Source organism: Hippichthys cyanospilos, chromosome 8, assembly GCF_059441005.1.
Source record: "Hippichthys cyanospilos isolate Australia breed blue-spotted pipefish chromosome 8, RoL_Hcya_1.0, whole genome shotgun sequence".
In the NCBI taxonomy this organism is placed as follows: domain Eukaryota; kingdom Metazoa; phylum Chordata; class Actinopteri; order Syngnathiformes; family Syngnathidae; genus Hippichthys; species Hippichthys cyanospilos.
Genome location: NC_142376.1, coordinates 15753710 through 15777061, shown reverse-complemented (window position 1 = coordinate 15777061; position 23352 = coordinate 15753710). Strand labels below are relative to the sequence as shown.

The following is a 23352-nucleotide window of genomic DNA, read 5'->3' as shown; positions in this document are numbered from 1 at the left end:
TTTGTTCAACCATTGGCATTGCATTTTCAAAACTTTACATTAGTCAATAATTTGTAAAAAAAAAAAAAAAAAAAAATCACCTTCATATGTGAACTGACCACTAGGTTTTAAAAAATATGTATGTAATTCAACACACCTTAAAAATGTTAGTTTGTTCAACCATTAGCATTCCATCGTGAAAATTATGAAGCTATTTTCAACACTTTAGATTAGTCAATAATTTGTCACGCAATCACTCACACGTGTGGACTGACCAATAGTTTAAAAAACAAATATGGATTTCACCAAAATATGATTCATTAGGTTCCAGTCCGATGCCAGCTTTTCTTCTTATAGTAGCTGTTAGCATTTGTTTAGCTGGACATCTATTAGCATCATAATTTTTTTCTGGGGCAGGGAATTTATCTTGTATATTTTGTAGGCTATAATGTGCACAGGATTATAAGGCACAGTTTCAATGAACAGATTCAATTTAAAAATGAAAATGTAGTCTGCACAATGGGTTATACGGTGCCTTGCTGCACATTAAGAGAAACAAACCAGTATAACAAATGAGTCAAACTGTCTATCCAGCCATCTATTAGCTTTACCACATATCCTCAAAAGGTTCACAGGCGCGTTGGAACCTATCCCACCTGTCTTTGGGCAGCAGGCAGGGAACACCCTGGACAGGTTGGCAGCCAATTGAAGGGAACGCAAAACAGGAGAAAACCCACCCAGGCACGGGGAGAACGTGCAAACTACACACTGGAGTGAAACCATGACATTGCACTGTGAGGCGGCCGTGCTAATCACTACCACAGTGCTCCCCCTGAGTGAAATTGAATTCAACTAAAACATCTTTACATATGTTGCACCTGATTATTATGAACACAGAAAATTCAAGGATTTTAAGTGTCTTATGCTGTCCACTAAATGCAGTATTTGATTCACATGGCAACACACAGCACAGCGTCAATATTTTGGTGTATAATTAGTGCTTTAAAAAAAGAACAGTGAAAAACTCACTGTTGTGAAATAAATTTCCATTGTTCAAATCTGAATGAAAATTTTGATGTGATGACGTCCTGTCTCAAAGCTTTAGTCGAACCCTTGACACCAATGGAGGACCTAAACATGTTGGTTTCTCTCTAGCAGACTCCGGTGATGCATTAAAAACAAATTCCCCACAACAATAATCTGGCAAAAGGCTTTTTCCCTAACAACAAAGACAGTAAACAGCAGCACTTAGCGACCTCTCAAGAACCTAATTGCCTATTAAGCACAATCGAGTCCTCCTTTATTCTGTTGCCTCTGTTGGGGGCTCCCATCCCTCGAGACACAGCTTGACTGTAAACATAAGCATAGCCTTCCTGTATGAGAACTATCAGCATGTCACATGTTGTCACACCAAGTTATAACACTTATGTCATCCTCCATATCTTGTTTACCTCCAAACCTCATATGTTTTTTCCAAATCTCCGTGCATTATTTATTCATGAACACGGCTGTGGAGTAAGTGAGCTAAAACAGTCTTTTGCTTCTGTGCTTCTCAGGCTTGACAGATGAGAAAGTGAAGGCCTACCTCTCTCTGCACCCGCAGATGCTGGATGACTTTGTGCTGGAGAGCGTGAGCGCCGAAACGTTGGACAGATGGCTCAAGAGGAAGAACAGCAGCAGGCCTGCAGGTACACTCGCAACTACACACACGCGCGCACACACACTCGTTCAAATGTCTACTTTTCGGCATCACTCCGACATTATGATTGGTTCTGCTTATTTCATTTTACTGAGACTGAGATCTAACTGTCATGTGTTCCTTCTGTTGCGTGTTTGTACATTTGAGTCCACATAATACCAAATAAATCAACCGCAAATAGGGGCTGCCCTGAATTTCCATTTCCGCATTCAGAATTTGCTTTTACAGTGATTATGACGGTGGGTACATCCCGATCCATCGACCCAAGAAAATCTTCGACAGTGAGCCCTTGCTATATCTCAGTTCAAGTTTCATGGCTTCACCGCTTTGCAGATTTTTCAAAAATACATATATCGACATTCACATGCTGACAATGCCGTAGGTGCAGTGATACGACACTTTTGTGTCACTGTTTTAGAGCAGCACCCACCGGATCTACTGCAATAACACTCCCATGTCCTGCAATAACACTCCCACATCCTAACGTGGAGTCTGAACCAGTATAACAGCCTGTTAATATTCAGTCTTGTTCTGCCCCCAATAAAGGCACTTTTGCTTAAAACTAAACTGCTTGTAATTCTAGACCAGTGGAGTCATGGCAATATTTAAGGGAATTTTGGCAGAAAAGAAGAAACAGCAGCAACAACGTCTCATCACAATTCTTACGAGTGTTGAGGGTATGGTGAATGAATGTCACGGAGAGCTGTGTGGGACGTACATGTGGATGGGGGGGGGGGCACGGCTGGATTAGTTAATGAGTGTGGAAGAGAACTGTGTAAGCGAGACTGTTGCATGGGGTGAAGCAAAGTGGTCATTGTTGAAATAAAGTGACTACTCCAGTGTGAACTCTTCTTCCCCATTGTCCCGTTTGGTCGATGTGCAATGGCCGATACCCCGAGGGCAACCCTGCAGAGCAAATCTCCCCTGCGTCTCCCCACGGCAGTTAGGGGACAAGAATGGGACTAGATAACACAGGCCAGGCCACAAAAAATTGTGGTGCATGGGTGTTGTAGTTCAGTACGGTGGCAGGGGGTGGTGCTTGGGGCTGTGGGAAGAGATAGTGGCTGCCCACCACGCTCTGGCACACTGTATGTTGTGTTCTGTAAATAAAGATAAAGGTTGGTGCCCAAAAAAAGACACATCTGTGGTTAGGAGATCACTGGGCAGGTGGTTTTATTGAATACAATTTATCCACTTTATTTATGTAGGTATAATGGCCATAAGAGGGCATATCCGACTTTGTGGAATTTGCTCCAGGGCTCCGGTCCCCATAAACCACGATAAATGAGGGATTTAGAGTAGGGAGGCACGCAAATGAAAAAAAAAACAAACAAAAACAAAAAAAACTAACTCTTTTACAGATTGCCTAACGCAACCATTGGACTTCAGGAATCGACTGTTATGTCACAAGCATCGTCCTGGGCAGATGTGAAGGCAATAAAAATTGAGTTAAGCTCGGCACTTCGCTAATACAGTTACACAGTGTTTTAAAGGCCAAATTTAAAATAAAAGTCCACCTTTGCATTTTACTCCAAGTATTATTTGGTGTGTTTATTCAGTTTATTAAGTTGACCTTCGCAACACGCTGTTGACATGATGTTGTTCATTCTCCGTGGTCTGAGATCTTTTTTTCTTCCCTGTAGTCCCGAGAAAGATTTTGAATCTCAGCAGTGCTGTTTAGTCGGCCGGCTGAAATGCTTTAAAGTAGGTGACTATGAGCGTGGTATCTTAAAATGACTTCAATAGCACCGTCCAGATTGCAAATCGCTATAGTTACACTGTGCGTTGAGCTAGGCTTGGGATGAAAATTGGGCCCCATATCTCCCAGCTGGCCTAAGAATGTGTTAAAATAGTCCTGAAAGAGCTAGACAAAGTGGATAGAGAGAGGAAAGGGGCTTCCCAGCTAAAGATACAACCTCAGCAACCCTAACCCAAATAAGCAGAAGAAAATGGATTGTTACCTTAATTATTAATTTTTTAATTTTCTATTCTTCTCATTTCTAGCACCTCATTGTAAAATAGAAACAAGCAGGCAGCCGATATTGGTATCAGCAGCTGTTGCAAGTATCGATACCCTCAACTATGGCTTGTATAAGCACCGATACCCATATCTGGTGTTGTTTCAAATCCAGTCCTTAATTATGAAGCCTTCAAAACCAATGCTACATCAAGACACAGTGCAGCAAAACATACAAACAGAGCATACAGCAATACCTTTACATACAAGCAATACATATACACATACTCTGCTATGTGGAAACAACAAACATTAAAATGGCAAAACATGGTACCGTATTAAAGCGAAGGAGCACAGATAATTAATTAGTATGTTGTATATTTTCCAGTCAGCACAGTTCAGTGTCTCGAGTTCAGTTCCAGCTGGCTTCCTATGTGGACTTTGCATGTTCTCTCCGATCCCGCATGGGTTCTCTTTGGGCACTCCGGCCTCCTCCCACACTCCAAAAGCATGCATTGCCGTTGTATTGGACACTCTAAATTGTCCTTAAGTGTGAATGGGTGAATGAATGGACCTATAAATGGTTCGTCTCTGTGTTCCCTGCAATTGGTTGCCAACCAGCTCAGGGTGTTTCCCGCCTACTGCCCGAAGGCAGCTGGGATTATCCAGCAACCCTAGTGAGGATTACCAGCTATAGAATATTCTGGCATTACTAAATTCACAACTCTAAATTGGACTTGCCTATATACTGTACCAACCCATTCGAAATATATAATACAGAGCTTTGATGTACTGTATATAGGAAATGTGTCTCATGATCATAGTGCTGTTTGAATGTAATTTCCTGAGTGTGTGTCTTTCTGGTTTTCTGTTCCTCTTTTCCTCTCAAACTGCCTAGTGGGCGTGGCTAGAACTTTTGGGGGGACTTCGGAGCACAAATATATGTGTTGAATGATCTTATCAAGGAAAAAATGTATGTCTAAACTGCTGATTTTTTTTGGGGGGGGGGGGTGTGAAGGCATTTTTGCAAAAACAATAAAATGAAATATTAGGATACCATAATAGATCTACAAAACAATTAATGCAAAATTGATCGCATTTTTGGCTACAAATACCAGAGGTGCGTTGGATTTTCAGAACTATGAAGACCACTCCTCCCTATGCCACTCTTCATTGACTTTTAACTATTACAGTTACTATTCAGTGTTATTATTCCCGCTGAAATTTTGTGAAATGCCTAAAGTCCTGTAGGGTAATGAAATTTGAAGTGTTGCGGCACACGAGCCTGTTGTGAGGGATCATATGGGAAATGGGAAATGTTCAAATTTTACTTAAATTGTATGAGAATTATTATTCATTAATTACCAGTACATATGTCATTATCTCACGTGTCAGCCACATCTCATAACAGGAAAACAATTAAACTGCTTCCATTGGATAGCAAAAGGTACGATAAACCGGCGAAAACTGAGTTAAGATTATCATTATGACAGTCTTCATTCTATTTGTGTCACGTTTGTCTGGTGGTGTGACATGAGATTATGTAAAATGGGTGCCTTGGCTCAAGAAATGGTGTGGAACTGCTTTAAAGAGTAGCAGTGTAGTCTTCTTGGTATGTAAGTGGTTGGTGCCCCACCAGTTTTCTTGTCATACAAAAAATGCCACTGCACCAAAATATTTTCCCTGAAGTGGACTTCTTTTTCGGCCTTAATTAATTTCTTTATTTTTTGGGGTCTTCTTGCTTTATGAATCCTCCATTCTACTTCAGTTGTCAAAGTGTGTGATAGACAGACCAAAGAGAGGGAACGGGCCCGCGGGTTGTTTACAGGTTGTTGGATGTGTTGAAGCGGGCCGTGTTGAGTGTGCACCGCTCCACACTCCACACTAAGTGAGCTGTTTCCCAGACCAACGGCATCCATCAAGGGCCCACAGTGCTGGCGCACAGCCCGGTCGAGCTGCTGACGTCAGAGGCATCCTCCAGAGACATGCAGCTCGGCTGAAGGGGGCCCAGGGGAGGGGAGGGGGGGATTGAGGGGGGTTGGATTGTCGGCGGTGGCAGTGAGGACGCTGGCTCTGGGTGTGTTGGAGCAAATGAGGAAACTGGCGGAGGACACGTTTATCGCATTTTCTAGCAGCTCTCTTCATACAAATAGAAGGGTGTCCATTTCTCAAGGCCCTTGTGGTAATCAAACTCTCTGGCGCCACGTAAGAAAAACTCGCTGGAGTCATTCAGCTTGGGTCAGTGCAGAGGAATCAGAGCAGAACTTTATCACAGAGCAGTGAGGGAGAAGATTTGAGATCATTTTACAGAGACTTTAGCATGCTTAGTACAAAAACAGGAAGGGACAATCAGGACCAAGCAGAATTTACACATTATGGTGCTAGAATCATTCACTTAGGCCTTGTTTACACCAAATTGTGTTCAGGACAATACGATTATTCTGTTTAATACAAATTATTTAAAATGTATTAAATCTCAACGGTAAATTTTGTTTTACCACTTGATTGGCAGAATGCAAATATGTTAAATTCTGGATTTACATCACATCTATTGCCATTTGAAATCTTAGCATGGTGGACCACACTCAACTGAACCGCTTGGTTATATGTCCTTTTTAATGCTAATCAAGTTTTATAATGTGTGTGGTTAGTGATATTAGTTGTGCATGAAAGAGAGGCAAGCAAACTTGGACCAGCACCAGTAATGAGCCATGGGGGCATGTATTATTTTTTTTGTGTACTATTTTCTCTTTTTCCAATTGCTTCTTGAGCTATTATCGAACCAAATTCAGAATGTATTCTTATATTTTGTTTTTGAGGAAAAAAAATTCTTTCTGCAAAGTAGTGTCGGCTCAAATGAAGTGGAATCGAATAAGCATAATTAGTCGACACTTCTCTTTTGGTAAGCCACCTGGTAGTGGTGTTCCCCTGACAGCATGTGTCCACAAATTTAATGGGTGTATCCTTGGAATTAGAAGTTGTTGGGGTTTTTTTTAATTAGGAAATCTTTTATTGCAGAGGTTTTTCTGCATCCATGCCTAATTTTAGCAGCATGAGTTTTTAACTGTTTTGTTCACTTCTTGTCATTCAAAGAGCGTCCTACACTGTTTTACAAAAACACAGTAAGTGCTGTTAACAGTAAGTGACTGTTACAACCCTGCAACTGAAAAGCTTTCCCAACAAGCAACAAATCTTTTTTTTTTTTCATTATTGTTACAAAACAGTCAATGAGCATTCATTTACACATTATTTTCCACATGATAAGGAACTCGATGACCATCCATGAGTCAAGCAATTTTGTAAAGATAATTTATCAACGATGGAAACTATTGACCCAAGCTAAAAGCACATACTTCCAAGCCTCAAATATTTATCCGAGATCTCCTGCTTTACCTGCACAACTGTACAGGAAAAAAGACCCTAAGCCAGAGATGTATGAATTGGCCGAGCTTTCAAGTCAAGTCAAATTTATTTTTATAATGACAACAGAGTCTGAAAGGGCTTCACAAGTGAAAGAAGCACAGAGAACATCACACATTCACAATGGCATGCCCTGAACAAATCTCCCCGAAATGCAAGGGAAAAACTCAACAAAACCCCGTCTGGGGAAAAATAAGAAACCTTGAGCAAGACTGGGAGGAGCCCCCTTTCAGCCATTTACCATTTCGCTCCCTTCTACAAGCCAAGAGAAGGAAGCCGGAACGAAAAAGACGGATACTGCAGTCGAACACACAGTTTAAAGTAAATGCACCGGTATAAAGATACGTCTATAGTCGTTTCAACATTTCTACATTTGCAGTTTGATGGTTCATTTTATTAAGTTAAATTGTTGAATATTTAAATGATTCTATATCAGCCATTCTCAGAGCCTCTTTTAGTGTAACACTTCAAAAATAAAAATACATCCATGGGAATAAATGTCTGGACTTTGAAAACATGCCTTTTGGATTAAATTAGTTTGTTATTAATTTATAAAGACATTTTGAAAAAAGAATTGTTTTCAATGATGTGTGGCTTGTGTGTCTACCTTCGCACTTTCCTTACAAATATATTTTGCTTTCAGAGATTCCTTGTTGTTTTGTTTAGACACGCTTCAAGTTTATCAACTGCTAGCATACCAACTTCTTTTCATTTTCTCAAAGAGATGTGAGCCGACTGTCTTCAGTTTTTCGACAGCAATTTTTGCCAGTGTAATGAATTTTGCAAGTCTTTCTGGCTACAGGGGTTAGATTTGTCGAGGTCAGATGGGAAAATGTTCCATGGTGTGCTCCACATTTACAGATGCCTGGTTTGGTCTTGTAGCCCCACTTAGTCAGCGTACCCCTGGAGCATCTTGTTCTTGCTCCCCATGTTCTAATTGAACTTGCTTAAAGAAGGGTTATTTATGCTACTCTATCCACTTCTAAGAGGATGAAAAGAGCTAAAACTAACTCATCTTGTTTTCTTTGAAGGTTTTTTTTTTTTTTTAAACAAATTAACAGATTGGGCATTGCCTTTGTTGTGATGGTTCCTGCATTTACAAAGTACAACTCCTACACTTTGTTCATGTTTGTAGACTCTTTATGTAGATTCTTTTTATGTACTGTTACTTTCCTACTGGGTCGCTAGTGAACCTGAATTTGCATAGTAACTGATAGGGTTTCCTTTTTGTGCGTATGGAGCCTCAAAAAAAATCTCTCAAAGGTTGTTTAAAGTGTAGATTTTGTTAACGTTTAGATTATCAATATACACACTTTTCCTACATTTGTCCTCTGCACTGTTGTAGTAATAAAAGCAATAAAGATTCATTTCACTATTAGTCATAATTTTTTGTGACACTTTTAAGAGCTGATAAGTTTTTATACTTTTTCTAAGATCAGCAGGCCCTGTCATCATGTGATCAGTGCTGAGTTAACTGCTTCCTGGAAGCAGTCCCTGCAGCATGTCCCGTTCTTTTTTTATCATGTGATGGACAACATTGGATTACATCAGAATTACACACAAGTGTGTGGGTGTGTGCGTGTGTGTGTGTGTGTGTGTGTGTGTATATGTATGCGTGGGTGCATGTGGGTGTGTGTGTGTGTGTGTGCGTGTGTGTGCGTGAGAGAGAGAGAGAAATTAAAACAAGAGAAAAAGAGAATAAAAACAGAATCACCGTTTGATATACAAAGTGTACATTTGTAGTAACACAAATGCAGAGTAGCAGTTACTACTACTTCTATTACTACTTCATTTATCTCATATGCTTTTCTTCCCGGTTTCAATTCAATGGTTTGCAGTGGCTATCAAACTTACTATCCTCCAGTTTCAAACCCACACTCATCTGTAAGTAATTTCATCCATGACGATAGTCAGGAACACGGACACTGTGAAACAGCACCCCATTTCTAATCTATAGGGTCCAGTATGAAGTCAGTCCACCTTTTGCAGCTATAACAGCTTCAATTCTTCTTGGAAAGGCTGTCAACAATGTTTGGATATGTGTTTATGGGAAATGTTGACCGGCTTCCAGAAGCGCATTTGTGAGGTCATACTGTTATTGTACAAAAAGGCCTGGCTCTCAGTCTCCACTCATAAATCACCTCAAAGGTGTTCTATTGGGTTGAGGTCAGGACTCTGCTCAGGACAGTCAAGTTTATCCACACTTTATTTCGGACAATTTCATCGTAGTCCCAACTTTGTGGGAATAATTTGCTCTTACAAGATGACTACTGTATGCACCAGTGCACAAAGCAAGATCCATACTGTATAGTATTTTTCCACATCCCACAGTTAAACATAATACATGTATGTAAATTATATCTTGCACACTGGCGATTTAATTTATTTTAATAGATTTTCCTTCATGCTAGTTATCAAACATGAGTTTTATGGCACGGATATTTTGAAAAAGGAAGTGAAACATCTCGTTTACTGAAGCTGCACCTCTCACTGTGTGGCTACTCCGTCCCCTTATTGATATCGTTCTATGCCGGCAGCCCACAAAACATCCATCCATCCATCCATCCATCCATCCATCCATCCATCCATCCATCCATCCATCCATCCATCCATCCATCCATCCATCATCTTGTCCGCTTTTCCTCGCAAGGGTTGCGGGAGCCTACCCCGTCCGATTGAATGAAGGAGCCAAAACAGGCATTTTACTGATATTAAAATTCAAAAACAGTTTCAAGCAACCGCAATCACTAAGAGTCATTCCTCCTAGCAAATTGGTCTCGTGGGAAACCAATATTTATAACATCAGTTCTGCCCATGGGGGAATTATTTACCACTGACGTTGATTGTCCGACTGTTTGCTTCCAAACACACATTTTCCCCAAATTAGCATGTTTTACATGAAAACATTGCAACTAGTAAATGATGGTGTTGTAGTTTATTTGGCTGACTGGGTGCAAAATCTCTCCTCCCCAGCTCTAGAACAAAGCAAAGCTAAAAGACATGGATAAGGTTGGTGTGTATTTAGTTTTGCACGGGTTGTTCGAAGGCTTGCTATCATCATCAGGCCTCTTGCAAGTCATGCTTACCTGCTCGCTCAGTGCTGAGAGCGCAGAATAAACATGGAATGCTTGGAAATGATTCAAGGAAGTGAAGTTAAACCTTGGAGGTGTTTAGGGTTTGAAATGAGCATTGCGTAAAATTTCAAAAGGTTTAAAATCAACACTGATGATCCAATTCAAATCGTTTTTCGTTACAGCCATTCGCAGTCACTTTTCAAGGCGTTTCAAATATTTGCATATATTCGCTAATTGTGGTTGTGTTAGGGCCCTTCCCCCTGTGGTTAGCAAGGGCCCACTGTGGTTCGATTTAACTCTTGACAATTTGTATCAGGAGTGTTATCCATCCCAATGCTGCTTTGAAAAAAGTGCTTGAAAGTGTGTATTCTGTTTCAGATTAGACTCTTTCAACTGAGCCTAAAGGGCAAGCGTGTTAGGCAGCTGATTCCCCATTTTAGTTCAAAGTGTGGATGACAGTGAGGCAGAGACAAAGATGTGTTTGTGTGGATTGCCCCAGTTACACATACCCCCCACTGGTTGGATGAGTGCTCTGTCTCACCTGCAGGGCTTGCCACCAGGCAGAGGGAAGGGATGCGGGCTGCACATACCAACACAACGCAACACAGCACAACACTCTTAGGGTTCAGCTTCAAAATTATAGAGAAAAAAAAAAGAAATGACTTGTCATGGTAGAAAGACTTACCAGTAAGATGTGTGTCTTGTTTAAAGTGATACGCAATTAGCAAATAATTAGGTGAGGCACAAATGTGAGGGGAGCAAAATAGCTTGCTTATCGTTTCAGTGAGACAATGTAAAGGAACTCAATAAGCGTTCGTTTTAGCATTAGCAACTACTTCTTTGTGTTTCCAACATTTTCTGTCATGAATATCATCACATGGGTTCCATTCAGGGTCCAAACTGAGACACCATTGCACCATTTTATTTTGTCCGATTCTTGGCAATTGACTGCACTCCTTGCAAAGAAGTTGTACAACCACAAATTTAAATTGGAGCATTATCTTTCCCCTGAATGTTTGTGTGTCATTGTATTTCTTTATTTATTTCATCCTATAGGTTCTATACACAAGATGTATTTTATCAACAAATGGAAAAACGATAATAGAAAATTACCATCCTTTTTATAAAATTAATTCTTTACTAGGCACAATGGCAGCTTTCGGCCAATAGTCTTAAGAAGCAAAACAGCCATTGCTTAAATTCTTCTGTACCCCTAAACTTCTTTAAAATCCTGAAAATTCCTGCCTATCTAGGACTTAAAGATGGAAAAAACGTGTGCCGAATACATGCTGTTTTTGCCTGTTTAGGTTAAAGGTAAAATTGCTATATTGTGATAAAGGGGAGCAAAAAGGAAGTTATTTGACTTGAAGTTTTTTTTTTGTTTTGTTTTGTTTTTCAACAATATATTTACAATTGGCCCCCATTATTCACAAGGATCTGGGACCGGGCCAGCACGCATAGATTAAGATATTGGTTTGATATTACCTGTCCCGCCCGCTTGAGGATAGATTTTCCTTCATGCTAGCTAAAATGGGTTTGACACCTCTGCTCTAATTCATCCATTCAAGAGGGCAAACTTTTACCATCACAGCCTTTAAATATTGTACACATTTTAAGCAACAATCTAACATCCATCCATTTTCTAAAGTCGCTTATCCCCATAAGGATCGCAGGCTTGCTTGTGCGTATCCCAGCTGACTTCGGTCACAAGGCGGAGGACACCCTGAACTGGTAGCCAGCCAATTGCAGAGCGCACACAGACAAACAACCATTCACGCACCCAATCACACCCAAGCACAATTTATGTCCAATACACCTGCCCTGCATGTTTTTGGAATGTGGGAGGAAGCCGGAGTTCCAAGAGACAACCCACACAGGCTTGGGGAGGACATGCAAACTCCATACAGGAAGGTCGGAGCGAGGTGGATTTTAACTTGGGTCCCTGAACTGTGCAGCGGATGTGCCAACTACTGCTCCACCAAGCCACCCTTCTAGTTACCATTGATAAAATGCATACGTAACGTTAAATGATGTTAATGTTGTTCAGGAACATTTTATGTGATAGGTTTATCATTGAAACAGTTTATATGGCTTTGTCATGTGTGAAGCTAAAAAACACTCAGATTGGGAGATCAGTGAGATCAGCTGTTGAGGCTCACTGTATAGCCAATGTGTACAGCCAAATTTGGTTTAGCAAGTGGGACCTCCAACTCTGGTGGGCATTTCTTATGCATTTTTCAAAGGCGCTCATCTGTAATTTCCAATTTACTCCATTTGTGGTATGCAGCATAGCTCATCTTCTGTTGCTAGTATGTCCTCCATAAACGAGGTCAATTGAAGACCACCACTAGGCTGACACGTATCGAGCGCTGAGTCAGTCTGGCTGCTCAGTGTCCTGTGGGAGATTATGTAACCGTGGCAGCAGATCAATAAAGCTCCCGTCAGTGATCCTGCAAGTTAGACGCAGTCGACTGAGAAATTTTGCTTAGGTAAAAAGAAAAGTCTAAGCCCAGAGTAGTGCGACACACCTTCTCAATCAAGTTTGTGTCTCATCAACAGTTCACCAGAGAGCCATTAATTTTTTTCTATTGAATGTAGAGTTCTTCAAAACTCAGCAAAACTCACAGACACTCCAATGAATTTATTGATGCGGTTACTTGTTGTAGGCGAGCTGGAGCCTACTCTAGCATGGTGAAAGGCCACACTCTGGACTGGTCATAAGTAAGGGACAGGCAACTACACTTTCTCTACAGCCACCGTCAATGAGCGTGAACTGAGCCCACGCTGCATGCGCAAACGGCAGGCAAAACTACCTCTACACCATCAGTGACATGTAATTAAAAACTTTATTCAATTTTCATAATAAAGTAGATAATATCTGCTCTAGGGGTATTGGATATTTTCCAAGAACATCTCTGAGTTCCACCCACAGGTAGCTGTTTACTGAAAGCATAGGCTGTCACTGAAAATAGGGGTTGTCATTAGCCTGGACTCATTGGTGACATTGTAAGGCACATTGACTGATTGATTTTATTAAACATATTAACACATTACAAAGGGAAACAAAACAAAACAAAACAAAAACAATTAAAAAACTATAACAGACACCATGGTTTAACACAGTCTACGTGCTCACATGTTTACATGAGCACGTGGACACTCAGGACTCTATTTTTGGAGAGGCACATGTGGAAATGCTGGCGTATCCTGATTTTCATGCAGGCCTTGCTATGGATGTTTGAAAATTTAGCTGACCATTCTGTGCCAAGCAGTGATTTCTGGCGTAGTGACGGGCATCCTTTGGCATGGCCTGACAATTTGGGTGCAGAAAGTTGTCTAAACTTTACATTTGCTATGAACCCTATCTATGTCCGGTAAAAGTAGATTGACCGCTGGCTTAACCCAATTTTGATAACTTTGAGTGGGGCATAGGCAGACGGATTCCGAGCAAATTGGATGCGCTGCGATTTCATCGTACTTTATTCATTAATATGACAACGGCTTCTGATATGAATCCATCAACACTAGCATGATGAACCCAAACAACAGGACATTAGATCTGAATTTTTTTTTCTTCATCTATTCCAATGCTGCACAGTTTATATTTAGACCGTCTAAACATCTTGCATAGTTTCCCATTAACCTAATTGAGTATATCATGAGAAGACAACATGAGTCACTGGATACAATATTGCGCCATGCAACATCCAGACTGTTAAGATTCACTTAGCATTGTGTTTCATTCCAATATTATTGTAATAAAATTAAATATTGGATTCTCCAGTAAAAGGAAGGAAAAAAAGGGTGAAACACACATTGCATGCTGCTTTTTTTGTCATATATTGGAGCAACTGTTTTGCAACAGGAGGTGGACTTAATTGGTTCCGGTTGGTCCCTGGCATTAAAAAGTCACTTTGGAAACCAGCTGTATAAAATAAGACAATTTGCTTTATTTTTCCTCAAAGGCGTTGCATTCTTTAAGTGCACCCCCTTGTTCTCCGTTTGACGTCACACATGGCCAGGGGTTCACTCTAAAATAGCTCTCACGGCTAAGTTAGGAAACGAAGGGAGGCATGTTTAAAACAGCAAACAATGTGGCCGGCTGTAATTCTTTTTTCACATGCACAGAGGGTTGTTTCAAAGCTTGCACCAGCTTGAGTCAGCAAGATTTCTTTTCTCCAATGCACCCGAGGCTTTCCATGGTTGGATCACATGAAATGTTATCAAAGAGATCGGAGCAGTTCCTGCTCTTGTGCTCTGTTGACACATGTGCACCGAAGACTGCTCAAACTGTGAGAATGGTTTTATTTTCATCCCAAGTAGCACTCCCACAGTATAAATCCAGTAACTATTGTCATTGGCAATCATTAAATATTGTCAATGTGTATGTCCAAAGTCAATTTTCATCTGTTTACGGTCTTCCCAATAGCCTCAAATCCCTGCAGGAATTTGGTCCAGAGGTCTCGGAATTTTGTACTTGTCAAGTAAAATGATTTCTAACTGGATTTTGCTTTTAATAGCATCATAATTAGAACAAATGTCTCCCCGAGTAAAAGAAAAGGAAATATAAATCCACAATTTATGTGCAATATATAGTCCTTTTTAAAATTTATTCTTTAGTCCAAACCACCAGCACTGAGAATTCAACAAGCCTTCATTTGTCCATTTCCTGTGGAGCCTCCTATTGTTCGAACGATTGCTGGAAAATCTAGATGCATACATTTGCATCATGTATGGACTCATACCTGAGAATAATGTTTAATAATGTTGAAATAGTTTTTCAGAGATAGATTCCAAGTGCTTTACCATTTTTACATCCCATCACTGAAGTTTTGGTTGAGGCCGAATGTTCAACAGGTCATTAACATCAAATGGTTCAAGACAGTACGCTAATCTACCAACCAATTGCTTACACATGTAGCAGTGACAAGGAACGATCACTAGATACCAATGGCTAACGCACATTTCCAATTCAAGTCAATTGGACTTTTTAGTGACCTAAGATACAACCTCAAATGATCCCAAATAATTCATTTCCTAGTCAGCAGGATGTAATTTTCTGGGAGGAGTGGCATCTACAGAGTTGTCACATGTGAGTCATTTGCTCTTGAAATGATCCTGACCAGTGGCTGGCTTGCATAACAAAGCTGTCGCTGACTAAAAATAAAATTTGTTAGTTGTTAGTCAACTTGACTGTGACTTTATTGTAAAAATGATCGTTATTCATTATTGCTAAATACCATAGAATTATTGCTATTCATAGCACTTAACTATTTTTACACACGTTGTATTCATTGTTCTGCTGCACGCATGGAATGATATTCTTGGCCAATTTTAAACCTGACCACTCCATTCATCCACTAAAGATTATCTTGATATATTGTCCTGTGGTATAGTGTGTCTTTTTCTCCCCGACTTGCTCCAAAAAGTGGTTGGAGATCAATGGTACGTGTGAAACATTGTTCACTATTTGTGATGGACAATATCTTTATGTATAAAGGTGAAATTATGTATAAAGATTAAATTGTCAACCCCTACCACTACTGAGCCACGATTCTGCGATTGTATAGTGTCATGAATTGAGAGTGCGGTGTTGTGAGGTAAAATTAAGAAGCGACTGCTTTAATAGCATATGTAATCCCTAAGTCAAATTCTGGAGATGTGTTGCTACAGCGCTGCCAGCAGAAACGCTAGCATCATTCCAGAGTAGCGCCTTAAGGACTTCTACAAGATCAGTTTTGCCCAGATGAACTTTAAGGACCTCTAGAAGATCAATTTTACCCAGATGAAATTAAAATCATATAACCATTGGGAACTAAAATTTTTAATATTTGCTTCAGTACAAATTTAACCAAAGTGGTGTAGAGCTTAAATCCTTTTTAATTTCAAAATATGATGATTTGGTAAGGTCGGTGGTAATAAATAGATGCAAGATGCGATAAAACTTTCAAACATAATGAAACACTGGTAATCATAAACAACATACAAACTTGGTTATTTTTGATGTATCAATTGTATTTTTTTCTCTAAAATGTGCTTGTCCTCTCTTCACAGATGACACGTCATCGAAAGAGGTCAGCAGGGTATGTTTCCTCATTATAAGCATGAACTGGACTAATGTTTGTTTGTGTTATTTTGCATCATCTGGATTTCCTCTCCAAAGATTTTAATGACAATACATTACCGTTTATAAATATGAAAATATGTTTGCTATTGTACAATTAAAAAAAAAAAATCTGACCAGGATCTGTTCATAACAGGGACCAGTGGTTGTGTTATTTCTAGATAAGGCGAGTGCCAATGCCAGGTACTGTATCAGTGCCGATAACAGCTTATAAGGTATCAATACTCGATGTGGCAGTCCATACTAGTCCCTACCTGTTTGTGACTGTTGTATGATCAGAAACTAGAAATGAAAAGAATAGATAATAGACATTAATGTTTTGCTGTGTTAAAAAAAATAAGGAACATTGCTAGAATGTGATATACCCTCCAAGAAAGGTGATTGTACCAAATACTAGTGGTATTGGTACAGGTAACTATTCAAGAATTGCGTGTTTGTGACATTGAACTTCTTTTGTTATATTACAAATAAGAAAATGTTTCCACACACCCCCTGTAATGTGCTCACAGACTTGAAATTGCTGTTGAGTATTTCTATAGATAATGTTCATAAAACTGCAAATTACCTGGCATAACATAGCTTGCTGGCCCACATTAAAGACTTGCTGCCAGAAACGCTCAACTTGCATTTGCTTTGACTGAATTAGACATGAAAGCAGGAAGTAGTTCTAGTTCCGGCTTGCCGCAAACGTGAATGTGAAAGTAATAATTAATTGGATTATTGTAAGAATCACAGACTGCATGTGGCTGACATAAACATGTCCCAAACTACTGGCTTGAATAAATAACAGTGGGACACCAGAAAAGGATCTGAGTGAAAAGTGGACAGCATACTGGCACTGTCAAAATCCGCTAGAACTCATTACATAAGCTTCAAAACCGTGATGTCTGTTCATCCTATAGTACACACATCACCTGTGCGATGAAAAACTAAACAAATAAATCCACGTCAGCGAACACGTTAGCGAGCAATGTCTTACCCGGACAGTTGGAACGATTTCCCTCGTGTATTTACACCTAACTCACACCTGATTCCGATGCCTCTGCTCACGGGAATCAGTATCTGTCTTCTTAGCGTGGTTCATGACCTCAATGAAGGGGACTTACAAACCCATATACGCAGGGAAAAAATGAGGGTCACGCAACCTTTTGGTGCGTCATCCATACGTCTGCGCAAACAGGATGTGGGAGGGTCGAATGGATCCCTAGAGGAAGGTTTTCTAGAGCGCCGCTCTCCCCGCTGTACCATCATCCTCACCCTCCCTGCAGGCGCAGACATGACAGGTCTTTGGCCCTGTGCAAGGCAGGAGGTCTGCCTGTTACATAAGCACACTTTTAAGATGAAGGTGCGCGCCAAAGCTCGACAGCGCTTTAATCAGAGCTGTGACGCTTCGACAGCCCCCGCTCAGGATGCGAGCTAGGTGATCTCGCTGCTCGAAAGCGGAGATGAAATAGCAGGTTCTGGTCGCGGATGGAGATTAACCTTCTCCCTATGAGAATGCTGGGAAGGTCCTAGTTCTTTCAACGACAAAAATATCGCATGTTTTCTGTATATTTCATGTTTGTTCACTCAAGGGCGGACAGTATGGAAAGCAATGTTTTGTGTCCGTTTGTGTCCAGCAGTACCAGGATGCAAACATGCAGGGTGTGGTGTATGAACTCAACAGCCACATGGAGCAGCGCCTGGACACTGGAGGAGACAACAAGCTGATGCTCTATGAACTCTGCAACATCATCAAAACAGGTACGAGATGGGATTGAGGGTTATCCGTATTAAAAAGAAAAAACACCAAGACAGCGAAAAACTCATGTGTGTCCATAATAGACACTATGCACATTTTAGTTGCCTGGTGAGTCATACGCATAAGACGGATACTTTTGGATTATTTCACATCAAGAAAAAACATAATAGTAAGTAACTGTCTGAGCTCATTAGAATTATGTTGCCAACCTAAACAGCAGCACAAAAACTCATGCACATGTTTTCAGATTTAAGTGCGTATGCAGCAAACGAGCCTTCAAGCCCATATCATGTTACAAGGAGATATCTTTTCCGTTCCAGTATTGACAGTCAGTCTTGAACTCAATTTCTCTTGAGATATTATTATTTATTGTGAAAATATGGACATCTTTGATCACAATCTCATTGACCTGCTTGTGTTTCCACTGTTTAATCATTTGTCTTCTCGTTCCTGCAGCAACAAAAGCTGACGGATTTGCACTTTACTTTCTGGGAGAATGCAACAATGTAAGCACTAAGGAAATATGTTACCACCAATTTGGTGTTTTGTAGTTTTGTGTTTGCGCTGTCTTTTACACTTTTTCTTTGGTTTCCTATGCTTCCAAGCAGAGTTTATGTTTGTTCACCCCAACGAGGACCAAGGACGGTCCCCCAAGCCTTGTGCCCTCTGGCCCCATCGCATTCGGGACTACCATTGCAGCTCATGTTGCCAAGACTCGCAAAACGCTTTTAGTAGAAGACATCATGGGGGTAAGGCTGACTTTTGCCAGTTTAATAACTTGTGTGAAGAACAAACTATTTTTATGAGAATTTTGTGATAACGATTAAAAAAAAGAAATTGGCACTGTGTTTTTATTAGATCGAGACCTTACTCCAGCAGCGCGCGCATAATTGCGTCAACACACTCAACATACATGGCCGCGGATATAGTTTACTATAATAACTACCGTTTTTCCCGCACTAAAAGGCGCACCTAAAAGCCTTGATTTTTTTTTTTTTAAAAAGCTGATAGTGCGCCTTATAATCAGGTATGCCTTATATATGGATCAATATTGAGATTGGGATTTGTAGATGGGGAGTGAACTGATAAAGTAAGCTTTACCTGTTTCTTTTGTGTGTTTACAGTTGAACAAGTTTGGTTATATTGACATTGAGTTATTATGCTATTGAGAGTTTAAAGTTATGATTTGAGTTATTATTGTTATTACTTTGAGTATTGCTATTGTGATTGAAAAAGTTTTAAAATATGTCAATAATTGAGGGTGCGCCTTATCAATCAAATTTAATTTGTATAGCCCTAAATCACCGAAGTCTCAAAGAGCTTCACAGATGAAAAGAGGTCATGTGGAGAACTCTTTCGAAAAAAGAAGTCGTACAGAGACATCTTTTCAGTGTAAGGTACACAACAGCATCCCCTGTCAAAGCTCTCAGAAGGAGAAGACAAAATCCGGTGCGCCTTATAGTGCGGAAAATACGGTACATAAAAATGTGCTTGAATGATCGTATTCTTGCAGCCACTGGACCTGGTTGAGCTAAGAACTCTTTGATAAATGGAACGCGATCGTCCTGTGTGTTCCAGGACGAGCGCTTCCCAGATGGCACAGGGCAGGACTCAGGGATCCGTGTTCATTCTGTCTTGTGCCTCCCCATCCTCACTGCCATCGGGGACCTCATCGCCATACTGGAGCTGCGTCGGCACTGGGGCAAGGAGCCGTTCAACCTCAGCCACCAAGAGGTCAGTTTCACCTAGACAAAACACAGTACATTTGAACAATGGAGCCTAGCATGGTGTTTGCCCTAATCTGAAACACATCTCTAAAGGGAGGGATTTCTTTAATTTTACATTACATTACCAGGCTTTCTTTTAAACAAAGGAAACCCATAGTGCATAGAGCCCATGGTATGTTTACATATTGCCAACTGAAATTTTTGGGAGCAGAGAGGCTAAATAATTTTGCTGTCGATGAAAAACATGAGCTATATGCAGTTTTACCAAATGGTTTGCAACTAAAAGTCCCACTTGCTCAATTCATTGATTATTTAAGTATATCTTTTACAATACTGTTTGGATGGATGGATGGATGGATGGATATCCTCTTTGCATCAAAGAACTGCCCTGTTCACTAAATTGTACAGTCATACAGTCAGCTTTAATTTTCTAGTTTTTCTAATTTTTCGAAATGTATTTTTTTACTTAATCCCACTAAATTATTCTGAGGAGAATCAATATTGCAGCCGGAAAGAAGATCTCTTAGCATCACTTTCAATAGTACATGGGTCAAATTGACTTTGTTTCAATGTTTTCAAAAGCATCTTCAGTTCACTTTATTTTTAACAAAAGCTATGTAAGAATGACATTTTACTGTTTCCGCCCCCCCAGGTTGCAACAGCAAACTTAGCGTGGGCTTCAGTTGCCATTCATCAAGTACAGGTAAGCAAACGTCCACAGGGACCTGTGCACAAATGCTGTACACTCCAATGTACTCAATACATGTTTGGGAATAAGGTGGATGCTGACATGCCCACTTATAATGATGTTAGCGACATTGTTTGTTCTGGTTCTGCACTGCTGTTTCTAATGGAGAAATCCACTGTGTACTGGAACGGGGTTGCGACCAGGCCCTGTCCAATCAGCTAAGCCGTAGATTCAACAAACAGGTCTCAGAGGACGTCATTACGCCCCGGCACTGTTTTTATGTGAACCCCTAGCATAACACCTAAGAGAAGCAGTGTCCCACTGCAAGACTGGCCACAGTGGGCCTTGAGCCATCGTGAGCTGCATAGGACTGCAGCACACGGCACTCCCTGGCTGGCTGCTTGCTGCAAAATACTGGCGTAGACACATTGGTGTGTTTGGAGTACAAGCAGGATGCTGCAAGTGGGAAATGTGTGAGTTCACGTATGACCTGACCTACTTCTTCTTCGACTCGTAGGTTTGCCGAGGCCTCGCCAAACAAACTGAGCTCAATGACTTCCTACTAGATGTGTCAAAGTAAGAGTCACTCTTGTCCGTTGACACAACTAGAATTTAGCCTCAGCACTGCCACAATGCTCCCTAAGAGTGCTTTCTCATTTTCATGCTCTCAATGTTTTGTCAAACATGTCAAGGCATCATTTCTTCTTGTCTCGTAGAACATACTTTGATAATATTGTGGCAATAGATTCTCTACTTGAACACATTATGGTAAGTAGTCTTCTTGTTTCTGTTTACATTGTGAGTGATAAGAGGATGTGTCAACAAATAAAAGCACAAAACATGTTAATTTTGCAATTTCCAATTAGCTTGGACTTTTTTTTTTTTTTTACAGAACATTTTCGAAAAATGTGAGTCCAACAATTGCCATAAAATACATATAGATATACACACATGCATACATACATACATACTTACATACATACATACATACATACATACATACATACATACATACATACATACATACATACATACATACATATAAATATTGCATAATGCCATGTCTGGTTGTTGTAATGCAGGATGTTATAAATCCATATCATCATGCCATGTTTAATTTTTCAAGGCAGGAATGCTGAATTTGTCAATCATGATCAGTTGATTGCGAAGGTAGTATTGGTTGACCACATTTCCCAAGATTCCACAAGAAAAAGAAAAAAAAACTGCAAACATTGCGGCTAAAAACTAACTGCGGATGAACAATGGCTGTGATGCCAGCAACTCATTATTCTGTGTTAGGTAACTTGACAATATCGTAAGAACAGCAAACAATTATCGCATAAATGATTAGCCCATGTAGTAACACTTAATAGAGAATCAACAACATTTAAATGAAAAGCCAACACTTCTTACTCACAGCGCAACGTAAAACTAGTAATGAATAAAAAAAAAAAAAAAAAATCATATGATTCCTTACACTATAAGTGCACATTAAAATCTCTGGAGACATAACTATACATAACTTTACATTATGCAATACTTAATAAGGGAGGGTTATCACCTAAAAACAAAAATATCAAGGTTTGTTGTACAGTCAAGTGTTATTTATATAACTTCAATTACACTGTAAAAAAAAAATGATCACAGGGTAGTATGCAGTCAGCCACATCAGTGGAGGATAAATGTAATAAATGCATCGACAAACAATTTGCATTATAAATGTTGACCTTTGCCATTACAACGTTAGCAGTTAAGAATGTCAAGTAGTCCCACCCTCCAAAAAAAAGGAGCATTGCAATGGTTGGTAGCCGGAAAAGTTGGTTTTGGGCAAAAAGGTTCGGGCATCCCTGTTCTGATGGCTAGCTATTTTTTCTTTACAGATATATGCAAAAAACCTGGTGAATGCCGACAGGTGTGCACTCTTCCAGGTAGATCAAAACAACAAAGAACTGTATTCTGACCTGTTCGATATTGGTGAGGAGAAAGAAGGCAAGCCTGTCTTTAGGAAAACCAAAGAAATTAGGTGTGTAGAATACCCTTCCTGACATTTTTAGCAAACTCCAAGTTGACATGCTTCCTTGTGTTTTTATTATCAATCTGCTAATCATTAGCTATGTTAATTGACCGCAAACCTCTCGCATGTCCTTGCAGGTTTTCCATAGACAAAGGAATAGCTGGTCAAGTGGCTCGGACAGGGGAAGTCTTAAATATCCCAGATGCCTATGCAGACCCACGGTTTAACCGGTAAACACTCAAAGCGCTTGGCATTACTTCATTTTCATGAACAACTCTGCTTCTTCTTCCCTTGTGTACTAAACCGACTTTGTGATGATTGGATTTACTGAACAGAGAGGTGGACCTCAAAACAGGTTACACTACGCGGAACATCCTGTGCATGCCCATCGTGAGCAGGGGGACTGTTATCGGAGTGGTGCAGATGGTGAATAAGTTAAGCGGTAGTGCCTTCACTAAAACAGATGAGAACAACTTCAAGATGTTTGCTGTCTTCTGCGCCCTGGCCTTACACTGTGCAAATGTGAGTCAGTGAACAAATACGCTCATTCACAACAACAGTACTGTACTTATCCTTCGCCGCACATTCGTAGCAAGGATATGTTGCCCCCGTATGAGAGTGTTGATTTGTATTACAATTTAAATGATCGTTGCTATGAGTTAACATGTTTGTTGATCTAGATTCGTGATTCCCAAACTTCATTGAGTCAAGTCACATAGTTTAAGTTAAAAAAAATACAGCAAACCACCAACCAAATTATCACAAAGTGGATACGTGTCAATAATATACTTTGTGACAGAAACTAGAAGAACATTTATTTGCTGTCTGTCACTACAAGTTGTTGGCATAGATAGACAGACAAGAATACATTGTTATAAATAAAGTGGGCCCCCGGTTTACGAGATGAAACCATTACGCGGTTGGGATCG

At 40.2% G+C, this 23352-nt stretch overlaps 1 protein-coding gene across 7 annotated transcripts in view; it reads left to right on the top strand.

The window, feature by feature from the left end:
* Window positions 1-23352, top strand: part of pde10a (phosphodiesterase 10A) — a 69361-nt gene that overhangs the window by 33995 nt on the left and 12014 nt on the right. For 3 of the 7 annotated variants that reach the window (XM_088421835.1, XM_088421838.1, XM_088421841.1), the window contains 12 exons: window positions 1536-1667; window positions 16184-16212; window positions 17873-17996; window positions 18451-18500; window positions 18600-18743; window positions 19573-19728; window positions 20374-20424; window positions 20927-20985; window positions 21126-21177; window positions 22290-22432; window positions 22561-22653; window positions 22759-22945. In XM_088421835.1, the coding sequence (XP_088277961.1) occupies window positions 1536-1667; window positions 16184-16212; window positions 17873-17996; window positions 18451-18500; window positions 18600-18743; window positions 19573-19728; window positions 20374-20424; window positions 20927-20985; window positions 21126-21177; window positions 22290-22432; window positions 22561-22653; window positions 22759-22945 (1220 nt within the window). The remainder of the gene's footprint in view (window positions 1-1535; window positions 1668-16183; window positions 16213-17872; window positions 17997-18450; window positions 18501-18599; window positions 18744-19572; window positions 19729-20373; window positions 20425-20926; window positions 20986-21125; window positions 21178-22289; window positions 22433-22560; window positions 22654-22758; window positions 22946-23352) is intronic. The other 4 variants (XM_088421839.1, XM_088421842.1, XM_088421837.1 and 1 more) reach the window with 3 other exon arrangements.